At 38.3% G+C, this 14,699-nt stretch overlaps 1 protein-coding gene across 3 annotated transcripts in view; it reads left to right on the forward strand.

The window, feature by feature from the left end:
• FAM149B1 (family with sequence similarity 149 member B1) overlaps window positions 1–14,699 on the forward strand; it is a 73,166-nt gene that overhangs the window by 53,078 nt on the left and 5,389 nt on the right. For 2 of the 3 annotated variants that reach the window (XM_021074321.1, XM_021074322.1), the window contains 5 exons: window positions 1,027–1,151; window positions 2,737–2,843; window positions 5,497–5,721; window positions 7,440–7,563; window positions 7,803–7,928. In XM_021074321.1, coding sequence (XP_020929980.1) covers window positions 1,027–1,151; window positions 2,737–2,843; window positions 5,497–5,721; window positions 7,440–7,563; window positions 7,803–7,928 — 707 coding nt within the window. The remainder of the gene's footprint in view (window positions 1–1,026; window positions 1,152–2,736; window positions 2,844–5,496; window positions 5,722–7,439; window positions 7,564–7,802; window positions 7,929–14,699) is intronic. The other variant, XM_013983338.2, reaches the window with a different exon arrangement.

Consider the following 14,699-nt stretch of genomic DNA (forward strand, 5'->3'; position numbering starts at 1 on the left):
GTATTAGTTCCAGGTGTACAGCAAAGTGAATCAGTTATACATATACTCATTGTTTTTTCCCATAGAGGTAGGTTATTACACACTATTTAGTAGATTTCCCTGTGCTATACAGTAGGTCCTTGTTAATCACCTATTTTATATACAGTTGTATGTGTTAAACTCACCCTAAGTTATCCCTCTCCACTATGATCTCCCCTATGGTAATCATAATTTGATTTCAAAATCTATTCCTGTTTCATAAATAAGTTCTTTTATATCTTTTTTAAGATTCCACATGTAAGTGATATCATATGGTATGTCTTTTCTGTCTGACCTGCTTCACTTAATGATAATCTCTGTCCATCCATGTTGATGTAAATGGCATTATTTCAAACTTTTTTATAATCCACATCTTCTTTATCCATTTCTCTGTTGATGGACATTTAGGTTACTTCCATGTCTTGGCTATTATAATAGTGCTGCATTGAACAGTGGGATGCATGTATCTTTTCAAATTGTTCCCCAGATTGGTCCCCACAAGTGGGGTTGCTGGATCACATGGTAGTTCCATATTTAGTTTTTAAGGAACCTCCACAGTATTCTCCATAATGGTTGCACCAGTTTACATTCCCACCAAAAGTGTAGGAAGGTTCCCTTTTCTCCACACCCTCTCCAGTATTTATTGTTTATAGACTTTTTTGATGAACAGCAGCCATATTTTAAATGCCCTATAGCCACATGTGGCTAGAGGGCACAATATTGGACAGTGCACATGTAGAACATTTCCTTCAAACTCCAAATGTTCTGTTGGACAGCTCTGCTCTAGAAATCTTTGCTTTTCCTTCTGCCATCACCAGTATCACCATCCTGGGAAACCACTTTAAAATGGTTTGAAGGGGTTTTTTTTTTTTGGACTATGCAGTTGGTATGAAACTGGGCTCCAAAGGTGAGTGAGAGAATATGAATTTTCAGGGGCAACTTTTTCACAGTACTGTTGATGTAGATCTGAAGATAACCATGGATAATAGATTCTATTGCTTTGCTCAGATGATGAGAGTAACACTGCAATTACCAGACCAGCTTCAGAAAGCCCCTTTGTGCTGAGTGAACCACAACCTTTGGTCTTACCTCGAGTGCCACAGTCTAAGGTGCTGTCCATCACCTCAAATCCGGTAAGTCCTGCAGGGTAACATACTGGAGAACCTAGGACTGCTACTGCCAGTGAAAGTTTGCTCAGTTATGTGCCTTATCTTTCTTCCTCCCCAGTAAAGTGTTTACACAGTAATCCAGTGATTTTTTTTTTTGCAGAGATAAGTTTAATTTCAGTTTAAAAAATTAAAAGCAAATTAGTGTTGACAAGTAATTCTCAGTCAGCTCTTCTGAAAAGGTATCTAAAAGCTGTTCAATCTAGATATAACTATATGGTCAGTTCAAGTCTGCTTTGCATAGAATGAAGAATATGATGAAAAAAAGGGACCAATCTCAGATTTTCTATGGCCTTAACATTTCTTCCTCTACTTTTTGACTTCTTTTTGTTCTTGTCTCAGCCTATCTGGGTTTTGCTTAATTTTTAAAATTTGAAAATGTTGAGATGGTCATTTCCTGCAGAATGCTGATGAGCCTTGCTCTCATCCCTATGTAATAATTTTTTTAGTCCTGTCCTTACAGGAGAGCTTCTGGATGTTACTAGTAGCAACAAAAAGTGTGGAAACAGGGAAGCGATAAAAAGAAAGAAAAAAGATTCTAATCCTTAGGCCATGCTCATCAACCCCAGGCTTAGTACATCTAGTATTTGCTTTCTTGGTATACTGGCCAGTTATTGTGTGTACAAAAGGTTATTTAAAAATAAACTCAGCTTGTAAATTAGTATATTGTACACACCTATAGTTTACATAATACTGTACATCAACTATACTTCAATTAAAAAAATAAAAATAAACTCAGCTAGGACATTGGAGGATGAACCAGATAAAATAATATTCCTTGGATGGTAATAAAATACTTCTACATGGTATAATGTCCTGATTATGGTTTAGGTAGCCTAAGCCCTGAAAAGTTAACTTACATGGTTCTGGTTGTTAATGACCAAAGGAAGGAGAAGCATTAATCCAAACATTCTTGAAAGTAAGATGGAAATACATACACTAGCAGAGGAGCTGGCCAGAAAGGGCACTAGACTAATTACCTGAGAGAGAAAATAAACAGGACACCAAGATGTCAGTGGCAGTCCATGTAAGATTAAATCCTGCTAACATCAGCACAAATAGGATTTACTCCTTGTAATACAGTCTTCAGAATTTAGGTTATCATAGGGAGCTGGCTGTTTCAGGGGTAGTGAAGGAGAAAACACTAGTTTGTGTGGAGCACAGCATTATGTGATGGTACAAGACAACAGAATTTACTCCTGTTTTTTTTTTTCCATTTTTGTCCCATATTTTATGTTTTCTAATATAAATAATAATAAGTCCTCTCTCCCCATGAGAGTAGCTGTTAATTGCTTTCATCTGAGTTGACTGGTGTTTCCCAATCTGCTGTCATTTAGAAATGAAGAGGAAAGTGCTCTGATCTTATTATCTTGACAGTGAACTTGGAGCCCCAGCAGGGTTACTGGCCAAGATATTACAAAAGTTAAGGCAAAGGAGAAAAATGTATAAATGACCTAATTTGGAAATACTAACTTTTGGCAAAGTTGGGAAATGAAAAAGGTTATATTCACCAACCAATCAATAATGAGTAACATTTTCTTTTGATACATAGATGAGTCTCTGTCAGGCAGCAAGTGGTCACCCGCCAAATGTGAATGGTCTCTTGGTTCATGGGATGCCTCTACAGCCAAGAAATCTCTCCCTAATGGACAAGCTCCTGTAAGAAGTATAAAATCTTTTTTTTTTTTTTTTTTTTTTTTTTTGTCTTTTGTCTTTTTAGAGCTGCACCTGCGGCACATGGAGGTTCCCAGGCTAGGGGTCTAATCGGAGCTGTAGCTGCCAGCCTATACCACAGCCACAGCCACACCAGATCTGAGCCTCATTTGCAACCTAAACCACAGCTCACAGCAATGCCAGATCCTTAACCCACTGAGTGAGGCCAGGGATCAAACCTGCATCCTCATGGCTCCTAGTTGGATTCGCTTCCACTGTGCCACGACGGGAACTCCTTTTTTTTTTTTTTTTTTTTTGTCTTTTGGAGAAGTATAAAATCTTAATAGACTGTAATGTTTTAGTAGATCACTGAGAAATAAAAAGCAGTCAATCAGCATGCAACCAGAGACATCTGAGGAGTAAAAACATATAAGGAAAGTGGTCTCCACCTTCAAGGAGATGATAAAATAATTGGAGATAGACAATATGTACAGGTGAAAAGAGGCATTCCTGTGACTGAGTGCCAAGTGTGTGTACTCAGTGTGAGCACTATGGCATTCCCAAAGAAGGGAAGTATTCTGGTGGGTAAGTGTAGATTGTGAACCTGTCCTTGAAAGATGGAAGTTTGGATAAGTAGAGAAGACCAGCACAGCTATTCCAGGTAGGAGAAATGGTGTGAGAAAAGGTTTGGAGATAAGAGAATTCAAATATTTAGAAAAGAAAGCTGACTTTTTCTGTAGGATAGGAGGCAGTAGGTCAGAGCTTTAATGTTCTGACCAAAGACCACTGACAATCTTCTAGAACTAAAATAGACCATAGTGTGACTAGTGGCAAAGAAGAGACTATGAAATTAATCACTGTTAGAACCAGACTGTGGAGGGTTTTGAATGCTGTGGCTTTGAGATCCATTCATGTTGTTGATGTGACCTCTTTAACTGCCAACTAGTATTCTATTGTAATATACCACAATTTATCCCTTCTTCTGTGAATGAATACTTGGGCTCTTTCTAAGTTGGGGCTGTTATATATAAAGGCACTATAAATATTTTTATATAAGTCTTTTTTGACGACCTCTGGTCTCATTTTTCTTCTTCAATATGTAGAAGAGAAAGTGTTATAGGATAGGTTACATGTATATTTGATTTTCTGTACAATTTTCCAAAGCAATTATACCATTTTACATTGCCACCAGCGATGTATGAGTTTGGTTGGGAAGCATACATATTTAAATCAGGAATTTTAAAGTAGATTTCAAGCAGTAGAGCAGTTTGGACTGAAGCAGGAGGAACTGAAGGAAAAGAGTCTAATGCAGGAGTTCAGGCTATAGGGGTCTATACTCAAGTTGTAGCAAAGAATTAAAAAAGGAATGAAATAACCTAGAAGATATTATAAAATAAATCAAATTCTATTAAAAATAGAAGAATCAAAGTCAACACTGAGGTTTCAAGCTTGTTTGGTGAGGGGATGAGCCTGGGGTGGGTTGAGTTTCCAATGATAGGGCATCTGGTAGGAAATAAGGAGGAGGTCAGATTTGACGGCTGATCTGGAAGGAGGAGATGATCGATCCAGTTATGAATGATAAGTCCAGAGAAAAAATAAAGATGAACAAAGAGCAGCTATGACCTAAACCCCTGTAATTAGAAAGCGGCTAAGGTGTGTAAAGAAAAGGCTTAAATGAATGGCTAAGGAGGCAGGAAGACCATAAAGATCTCTTATGAGTAATGCTCAAAGTTTAGTTCTATTCTGTAATGGGCATTTTCCCTTCAAAGGTCTCCAAATATACAAGGTCTTCAAATTACACTGAGGCATATTTCACACTAGGGGACACCAAAATGGCCTGAAAGATTGACGAACATGTGAAAGCCAAGAATACGTGGCAGAGCAATTCTTTCACTTTCCTTCCATTTCATGGTGTAAAACACTGTCTCTTAGGTGCCTTACAATGTAATCATTCTCTCATCTGCTAAAAAACAAAAGCAAAAGCCCTGAATCTGTAGGGCAGAGTTTAAGCTACTGAACTGTTGGGCATGTTATTTTATCAGAACACTTATAAAAAGTGTTGTATCTCACAGTTGTTTATGCAGTTGGGGATCTACTGTCCTGGACTGCACAAGGCTCTGGACCCTTTGCTGTTCCCAGCTTTCCAAGAACCCCCTTCCCCCTGTAAGCTCCAATTATCTCATCATTTTCATCTCTGCAGTTAAGAGCCACACTGGTGCCACACCACTACTAAGCAGCAATATTTGCCTTTCAACTAGTCTTTCTGATGACATTCCTTCAACACAAAAGAATGCCTCAAACATGGCAGGAATCACAGTCCCTGAGGTAAACTTTGGGAAGCACTTTGAAGTACCCTACAGGTTAGCCTTTACCAGTAACTGAAGAAGTGACTGTGATGGCAGATGAATAAGGAACTTGCTTTCCCAAATCCCCATTCTAGTAAGTTATGTGTATAATTGAAATGATGTCCTTCTTTTAAGAACACATTCTCATACCTAAGCTAGATTGTATAACTTTAAGAAACTAGGTTATTTATGATTGTTTTATTTTTTTTGCCTTAAATGTATTTTATAGTCTAAGGCTTTTTACCCTGTGAGTTCTGTCTCCCCATACAGAGAAATCTTGATTTCATTGTGGGTTTCTGATATTTGGCCACTAGAGATCTTGATGACAAGCTACTTATGAGGCCTGGGTCCAGTAACATCCTTTCAACTCGAAATTGGCCAAATCGAGCCCTGGAGCTTAGTACATCATTTCTGTCATACACAGTGCAGTCCGCCAGGAGACGCAATCCCCCACCACGTACCCTTCATCCCATCAGCACAAGCCACTCATGCGCTGGAACACCACGACCCGTGGAAGAAATACTCAGAGGATCCCGAGTGTAGGTTTCAAAAGCAGAGTTTCTGGAAACTATGGTAAAACTAAAAAAGAATTTTACATAGAGAATGAATTTAAATATAAGACTGAAATATATGCCTAGAAAGTAACCGTTACATATTCTTATAATGGACTGCACACTGGTTTAAATCTGATACAGAATAAATGGAGTTAAATCTGAATTAAATATAAATATACTGAATCTTCCTATTTATTTAGCTGAAGAGTTTATTTCTACAAATAAAACACTGGCTAGAATACTTTTGTGGCACTCACCAAAGGAATAAATAATACACGTATTTTATTAAAACATTTTCCTTAGTGAGAACATACTCAGTGAAATTCTTCCCAAAATAAGAGTTAATTCTCATTTAATATTTGTACCATTAGGATCTCCTTATTCCGGAGTTCCCATTATGGCTCAGTGGTTAACGAATCTGACTAGGAACCATGAGGTTGTGGGTTCAATCCCTGGCCTTGCTCAGTGGGTTAAGGATCTGGTGTTGCCATGAGCTGTGGTGTAGGCTGGCAGCTACAGCTTCGATTAGACCCCTAGCCTGGGAACCTCCATCTGCCTCGGGAGCGGCCCTAGAAAAAAGGCAAAAAAGACCAAAAAAGACCAAAAAAAAAAAGGATCTACTTATTCCACCAAAAATAAAAACTTTATAAACCTCAAACTAGTTGCTTATATACTAGGAAAAAAACTGACACCTCTTAGGAAATAACCCTAAACATGTTCTCTTTCCTTTTCTCACCTTTCATTCACTAGTCACTCTGAGCTTCACTGTGCAAAAAAAAAAAAAATGCCAAACCAAGTTTTAAAAGTAAAATCCTTTAATCATTTGTTGATTTACAAAATATCATAGGATAGTTGATCTCTAATATTATGATCAATGTATGAGATAATAAGGCCACAGCTATGTTTTAAATTCAGCTTCTAAATTAAGTACTTGTCTCTATACTTCTCTCCCAACATGTTACTTATTTATTTTATTTTTTAATTTGTTATAATTTATCCCAATAGACTCACTAGAAGAGATGTCCAAAACCACTAAAAATCCTTGTTAGGACACCAGGCTTCTCCTCAGCTGTTCACTATTTTATTATGCTGATCTAGCTGTACATTCATTTGGGTATGAATGGTCTTGATGTATAATCAACTCTTGTCCTAATGACAGTGCTTTTTTCCAAGTGGGAAAATAAGCTGCTTTATTTTTTCTGGGACACAAAAGTATCATTCAGTTTTAATTACTTTCTTGAGCATAAGTAATACTGCAAACTGCTCCAAAATCCCATGAAGGACATAAAAGTTCAGGAACTTTACCTGAGGGTTATAGTTTTTAATGAAAAGGACAACCAAAAGACCCAGAACTGTGAATTCCATCACATGTGAAATTACAAATCCAATAACTGTCAGAAAAATACAACATAAGATAGGGAAAATTGCTTTATTCTAAGTTCTCTGTAGGAGAAAGGGTCAACTTCTGCTGTATGCTTAGGATAAAGTTTCAACAAAAAATAAGAAAATACTATTAAGAAAATCTAAAATTTTAATTCTCCAAAATCCTCTCATTGATTTTTTTACTTAAGAACATAAGCAACTTAAAGCTTTATGTGCATGACATTAAACTCATCTGATTAATTTATTTGATTCTAATCAGTCTTCTTATATTGTTATAAACTTATGCTTTCATATCTTGGTTTTTGCTGGGGGATGTGCAGCCCAGTGGTGGTCGATTCACTCTCCTCTCCCTCACCACTGCCTCTGAGTCGAAATAATCTGCTGCCACCTATTGGCACAGCTGAAGCGGAACACTTGAGCACCGTGGGGCCACAAAGGCAAATGGTATGTCTCTTATTGCCTTTCTTTGTGTTTATAAAACCTCATGGTCAATAACTCTGCAAGATCTGTGCTCTAGTGTTGATTTATATTTTGTCAAAAGTACAAACTGAATTCTAATTTATGATAATGGAAATAGAGCTGCTTGACCTGTAATTACCATACCTGTTAATTAAGGTTGCTATAAAATATGCACGATTCCCACTATGAATTAAGTGTTTCTGTAATTTTTGTATCTTCTACAGAAAACTCATGGCGATTCCAGTCGAGCTCGAAGTGCAGTGGTGGATGAGCCTAACCATCAGCAGCCCCAGGAGAAGCTCCTTTTACCTGACTTTTTCTCCAGGCCCAACACAACTCAATCATTTTTGGTAGAGTAACATACTTCCTTTATGGTCTTGATAGTTGGGGAAAGGAAAAAAAAAAAACTACTTTGGAAGCCTTAAAGCTTTACATGGGGTCTTAGTCAACTCTAAGAACAAAAGCTAAGGTTCTAATAAAAATAGTGTTTTAAGTATATTTTGTTGAAATTCTAACTGGTCTCTGCTACTCATTCTTTTAACTTGTAAAAATAAAGTAAAATGCCTTATACATAAATTGCAAATACTAAGCAATTAAAGTTTAAATATTTCTGGGAATGAATATGTTAAACCCCAGTGCATATCATGTTAGCATTAACTTCATTCTTTAACATTGTTCTTAGAGAATTATACCAGTTACACAAAAGAGGATTATGATGTAGACTGATGGATGGGCGAGTTAAGACATTTGGGGTTTTTTTTTTGTTAATTGGGGTTTGAAATGCTGACATTACCTTACTATTTAATGTGCATTTGCCAGCCCTTTTAAACAAATAATAGAAAAAACCTAATTGGGAGATTGAGGTTATGCACTGACCTTGCGCAAAATTGTAGGCCAGAAGCTCAGCCCTACCTCATTTGGTTTGTGCAAGAGGGCTTGGGCCCAGGAACCCATATCCTACACTAGTTTTCAAGATGGTGGTGTCTGCAAGCCACTTACCCCAATTTCTAACCCTTAAATTGTATCATCCTAAGCACTGTACAGTCTTTCCTCTGTTAGAAGAGTGGTTAAAGTAATAAATGAATGGGGCATTATAGTAGGTTCCTAGGACTGCCATAACAAATTACCACAGGATGATGGTTAAGACGGCAGAGTAGAAGGACTGGAGCTTGCCTTCTCTCATAAAAGCAACATTACAACCAATTGCTGAACAACCATCAAGAAAACAGACTGCCAACTATCAAAACAGACATCCTACAGCGTTCCTGTTGTGGCACAGCAGAAACTAATCCAACTAATATCCATGAGGATGGGGTTTTGATCCCTGGCCTCATTCAGTGGGTCAGGGATCTGGCAGACGAGGCTCAGATCTCACACTGCTATGGCTCTGGTGTAGGCCAGGAGCTGCAGCTCTTATTCAACCCCTAGCCTGGGAACTTCCATATGCTGCAGGTGCAGCCCTAAAAAGCAAAAAAAAGAAAAAAAATCCTACTCCAGAAGGGAAGGCCACATCAAGATGGTAGAAGGGGCAATTAAATGATACAAGCAACCCCATACCCACCAATGGGCAGCCCACTGACGGGAAAGTGATTATATCGCAGAGGCTCAATCACAGGAGTGAGAGTTCTGAGCCCCACATCAGGTTCCTATGCCTGGGGATCTGGCATTGGGAGGAGGAGCCCCTGGAGCATTGGGCATTGAGGGCCAGCAGGGCCTGTGTACAGGAGCTCCACGGGACTAGGGGAAACAGGGACTCCACTCTTGAAAGGCGCACACCAATTTTCATGTACACTGGGTTCCAGGGCAAAGGAGAGACTCCATATGAATCTAGGTAAGACCCGCCTGTGGTTCTTGAAGGATCTCCTGGGAAAGCAAGGCATGACTGTGGCTCACTGTAGGGGAAGGACATTGGAGGCAAAGGTCTCTGGAATAATCATCAGCATGAACTCCTCCAGAGGTGGCCATTTGGGACTAAGAAGCCCCAGGCCAAACAACAAACTAGGCAGGAACACAGCCCCACCCATCAGCAAACAGGCTGCCTAATGACCACACAGGCACATAGCCTCCTCTAATCTCAGTCAGAGACAAGACCCCACGCACCATAGGGGTAAGAATCAGCTCCACCTACCAGTGGAAGGCACCAGTCCTTGCCATCAGGAAGCCTGCAGCAAGCCCCCATACCAACTTTAGCTACAAGGGGGCAGACATCAGAAGCAAGAGAGGCTCCAACCCTACCGTCTGCAAAAAAAGAGACCACATATCAAAAATCTATACAAAAGTCAGAGAATTATAACTCAGATAAGGGAATGAGAAAAAAACGTAGAAAAACAGCTAAGTGACATGTAGATTACCAACCTCCATGAAAAAGACTTTAGACTAATGATAGTGAAGATGATTCAAGGCTGCCATGAGCTGTGGTGTAGGTCGCAGACGTAGCTCAGATCTGGCATTGCTATGGTGTAGGCCAGCGGCTACAGTTTGGATTAGACCCCTAGCCTGGGAACCTCCATAATGCCGTGGGTGCAGCCCTAAAAAGACAAAAAAAAAAAAAAAAAAAAAAAGATGATTCAAGATCTTGGAAATAAACTGGAGGCAAACATTGATAAATTACAAGTAACAGGGAGCAAAGAAAAGATTTAAGGATTAAGCAAGCAGAGATGCAAAACACAATAACTGAAAATAAAAAATTCACTAGAAGGAACAAAAAAGCAGAATACAGGAGACAGAACAATGAATAAACGAGGTGGAGGACAAACTAGTGGAAATCACTGATGAGAAATAGAAAAGAGAAAAAATATTGAAAAGAAATGAAGAGAGTCTCAGAGAACTCTGGACAACGTTAAACCACCAACAGCCACATTACATGGATACCAGAAGGAGAAAAGAGAAAATATTTGAAGAGATAATAGCCAAAAACTTCCCTAACTTGGGAAAGGAATCACTCACTCAAATCCCAAAAGCATAACGAGTACCATATAAAATAAACCTGGGGAGAAATGCTCTGAGACACACATTAATCAAAGTGTCCAAAATTAAACACAAAGAGAAAATACTGAAAGCAGCTAGGGAAAAGAAACAAATAACATACAAGGGAATTCTGGTAAGGTTATTGGCAGATTTTCCAGCAGAAACTGCAGTCCAGAAGGGAGTGGCATGATATACTTAAAGTGATGAAAGGAAAAAACTTCAAACCAAGATTACTGTACTCAGCAAGGCTCTCATTCAGATTTGAAGGAGAAATCAAAAGCTTCACAGATAAGCAAAAGCTAAGAGAATTCAGCAACACTAAACCAGCTTTACGACAAATACTAAAGGAACTTCTCTAGGCAGAAAAGAAAAGACTGCAACAGGAAACAAAAATACCACAAATGACAAGGCTCACCAGTAAAGGCATGTATACAGTAAAGATAGGAAATCATCCACGCACAATTATGCTACCAAAATCAAAAATCGTGAGGAGGGTACAAATGCAGGACACTGGAGAGTTTATCAATTTTGTTGATCTTTTAAAATAACCAGCTTTTAGTTTTTCTATTGTTGTCTGTGTTTCTATTTCATTTATTTCTTCTCTGATCTTTATGAATTCTTTCCTTCTGCTAACTTTGGGTTTTGTCTGTTCTCTCTCTGGTTGCTTTAGGTATAAAGTTAGGTTGTTTATTTGAGATTTTTCTTGTGTCCTGAGGTAGGCTTGTATTGCTATAAACTTCCTTCTTAGAACTGCTTTGCTGCATCCCATACATTATGGATTGTTGTAACTTTGTTGTCATTTGCTTTTAGGTATTTTTAAATTTCCTCTTTGATTTCTTCAGTGATCATTAGTTGTCTAGTAGCATGTTGTTCAGTCTCCACGTGTTTTTTTTTTTTTTGCAGTTTTTTATTGTTGTTGTTGATTTCCAGTTGTATAGTGTTGTGGTCAGAAAAGATGCTTGATGTGATATGAATTTTCTTAAATTTACCGAGGCTTGATTTGTGGCCCAGAATGTGATCTATCCTAGAGAATGTTCCATGTGCACTTGAGAAGAATGTGTATCCTGCTGCTTTTGGATGAAATGTTCTAGAAATATCTATTAAATCCTTCTGTGGCATGGCAGAAACAAATCCGACTAGTTATCCAGGGGGATGCAAGTTCGATCCTTGGGGAATCCAGTGATGTCATGAGCTGCAGTGTAGGTCACACAGTGGCTCAGATCCTGCATTGCTGTGGCTGGGCATAGGCTAGAAGCTGTAGCTCCAATTCGACCCCTAACCTGGGAACTTCCATATGTTGCAAGTGTGGCCCTAAAAAGCAAAAAACTAAACAAACAAAAAAAACAAAAAAAAACCTTCCAACAAACAAAGGTTCAGGACCAGGTGGCTTCATAGGTGAATTCTATCAAAAATTTAGAGCAGAGCTAATACCTATCCTTCTGAAACTATTCCAAAAAACTGCAGAGGAAGGAACACTCCCAAACTCATTTATGAAGCCACCATCACCCTGATACCACACACACACACACAAAAAGAAAATTACAGGCCAGTATCACTGATGAACATAGATGCAAAAATCCTCAACAACATACTAGCAAACCAAATTCAGCAATACATTAAAAGGATCATACACATTGATCAAGTGGGATTTATCCCATGAATGCAAGGATTTTCAATATCCACAAATCAATCAGTGTGAAACACCACATTAACAAACTGAAGAATAAAATGATCCTCTCAATAGATGCAGAAAAAGCCTTTGACAAAATCCAACACTCATTTCTGATGAAAACCCTTCAGAAAACGAGCATAGAGGGAACCTACCTCAACATAATAAGGGCCATATATGGCAAACCCACAGCTAACGTCATTCTCAATGATGAAAAGCTGAAAGAATTTCCACTGAGATCAGGAACAAGACAAGGCCATCCACTTTGCCACTACTATTCAACAGTTTTGGAAGTCCCAGCCACAGCAATCAGAGAAGAAAATGAAATAAATGGAATCCACATTGGAAAGGAAGAAGTAAAACTATCACTATTTGCAGATGACATGATACTATACCTAAAAAATCCTAAAGATGCTACCAGGTAACTCTTAGAGCTCATCAATGAATTTGGTAAAGTTGTAGGATACAAAACTAATACACAGAAATTGACTGCATTTCTATATACTAACAATGAAAGATCAGAAAGAGAAATTAGGGAAATAATCCTATTTACCATCACATCAAAAAGAATACCTAGGAATAAGCCTACCTAAAGAGACAAAAGACCTGTACATATTCCGAAAACTGTAAGACCGTGATGAAAGAAATCAAAGATGACACAAACAGATGGAAAGTTATGCCATGCTCTTGAATTGGAAGAATCAATATTGTCCAAATGACTATACTACCCAAGGCAATCTATAGATTCAATGCAATCCTTATCAAATTATCAAGGACATTTTTCACAGAACTAGAACAAAATATTTTAAAGTTTAGAAGCAGCAAAGACCCAGAATAGCCAAAGCCATCCTGAGAAAGAAAAATGGGGCTGGAGGAATCAGGCTCCCTGACTTCAGAGTATACTACAAAGGTACAGTCATCAAAACAGTATGGTACTGGCACAAAAACAGAAATACAGATCAGTGAAACAGGACAGAAAGCCCAGAATTAAACCCCACGCACCTATGGTCAACTAATCTATGACAAAGGAGGCAAGAATACACAATGGAGAGAAGACAAGTCCCTTCAAGAAGTGATGCTGGGAAAACCAGACAGCTACACATAACAGAATGAAGTTAGAACACTCCCTGACACCATACATAAAAATAAACTCAAAATGGATTAAATACCTAAATATAAGACTGGATACTATAAACCTCCTAGAGAAAACAGGCCAAACACTCTCTGACATAAACCACCGCAATACTTATCAGATCCGCCTCCTAGAGTAATGACAATAAAATAAAAAATAAACAAACGGAACCTAATTAAACTTAAAAAGTTTTTGCACAGCAAAGGAAATCCTAAACAAAATGAAAAAGCAACACAGAGAATGAGAGAAAATATTTCCAAATGAAGCAACAAAGGATTAATCTCCAAAATATATAAACACCTCCTACAGCTCAATACCAAAAAAACAAACAACCCTATCAAAAAATGGGCAGAAGATCTCAACAGAAAATTCTCCAAAGAAGACAAACAGTGGCCAAAACACACATGAAAAGATGTTCAACATCACTAATTATTAGAGAAAGGCAAATAAAAACTACTATGAGGTACCATCTTAATCCCAGCCAGAATGGCCATCATCAAAAAGTCTACAAACAATAAATGCTAGAGAGGGTGTGGAGTAAAGGGAACCCTATTACACTGTTGGTGGGAATGTAAATTGGTGCAACCACTATGGAAAACAGTATGGGGATTCCTCAAAAAACTAAAAACAGAATTACCATTTGATCCAGCAATCCCACTCTCAGGCATCTCTCTAGAGAAAACTATGTCTCAAAAAGATACATGTACCCCAATGTTCACTGCAGCACTATATACAATAGCCAAGACATGGAAAAAGGAATGAAATAGCATTTGCAGCAACATGGATGAACCTAGAAATTCCCTGAGTTTAAAAACAAACAAACAACAACAAAAAAAAAACCACCACCATAAACTGGGTAGCTTAAAAACCATAGAAACTTGGAATTCCCTCTGTGGTGCAGTGGGTTAAAAATCCGACTGCAGTGGCTGGGATTCAATCCCTGACCCAGGAACTTCCATATGCCGTGGGTACAGCCAATTAAAAAAAAAAAGAAAAAAGAAAGAGATTTGTTCTCTCAGTTCTAGAAACTATTAAGTACAAAATTAAGGTGTTGGCAGAGCCAAATTCCCTGTGCAAGCTCTAGGAAAGAATCTTTCCTTACTTCTTCCTAGTTTCTGGTAGTTGCCAGCAATCCCTGGTACTCCATGGCTTGCAGCCGCATCATTCCAATTTCTACCTCTATCTTCAAATGGCCTTCTTCCCTGTGTGTATCTGTCTCCAAATTTCCCTCTTATAAAGATAGCTGTCACTGAATTTTGAGATCCACCCTAATCCAGTATGACTTCATTTTAACTTATTTACATCTGCAAAGATCTTATGTCCAAATAAAGTCATGCTTACAGGTTCCATGTG

The sequence above is a fragment of the Sus scrofa genome, chromosome 14, assembly GCF_000003025.6.
Source record: "Sus scrofa isolate TJ Tabasco breed Duroc chromosome 14, Sscrofa11.1, whole genome shotgun sequence".
Taxonomy (NCBI): Eukaryota; Metazoa; Chordata; class Mammalia; order Artiodactyla; family Suidae; genus Sus; species Sus scrofa.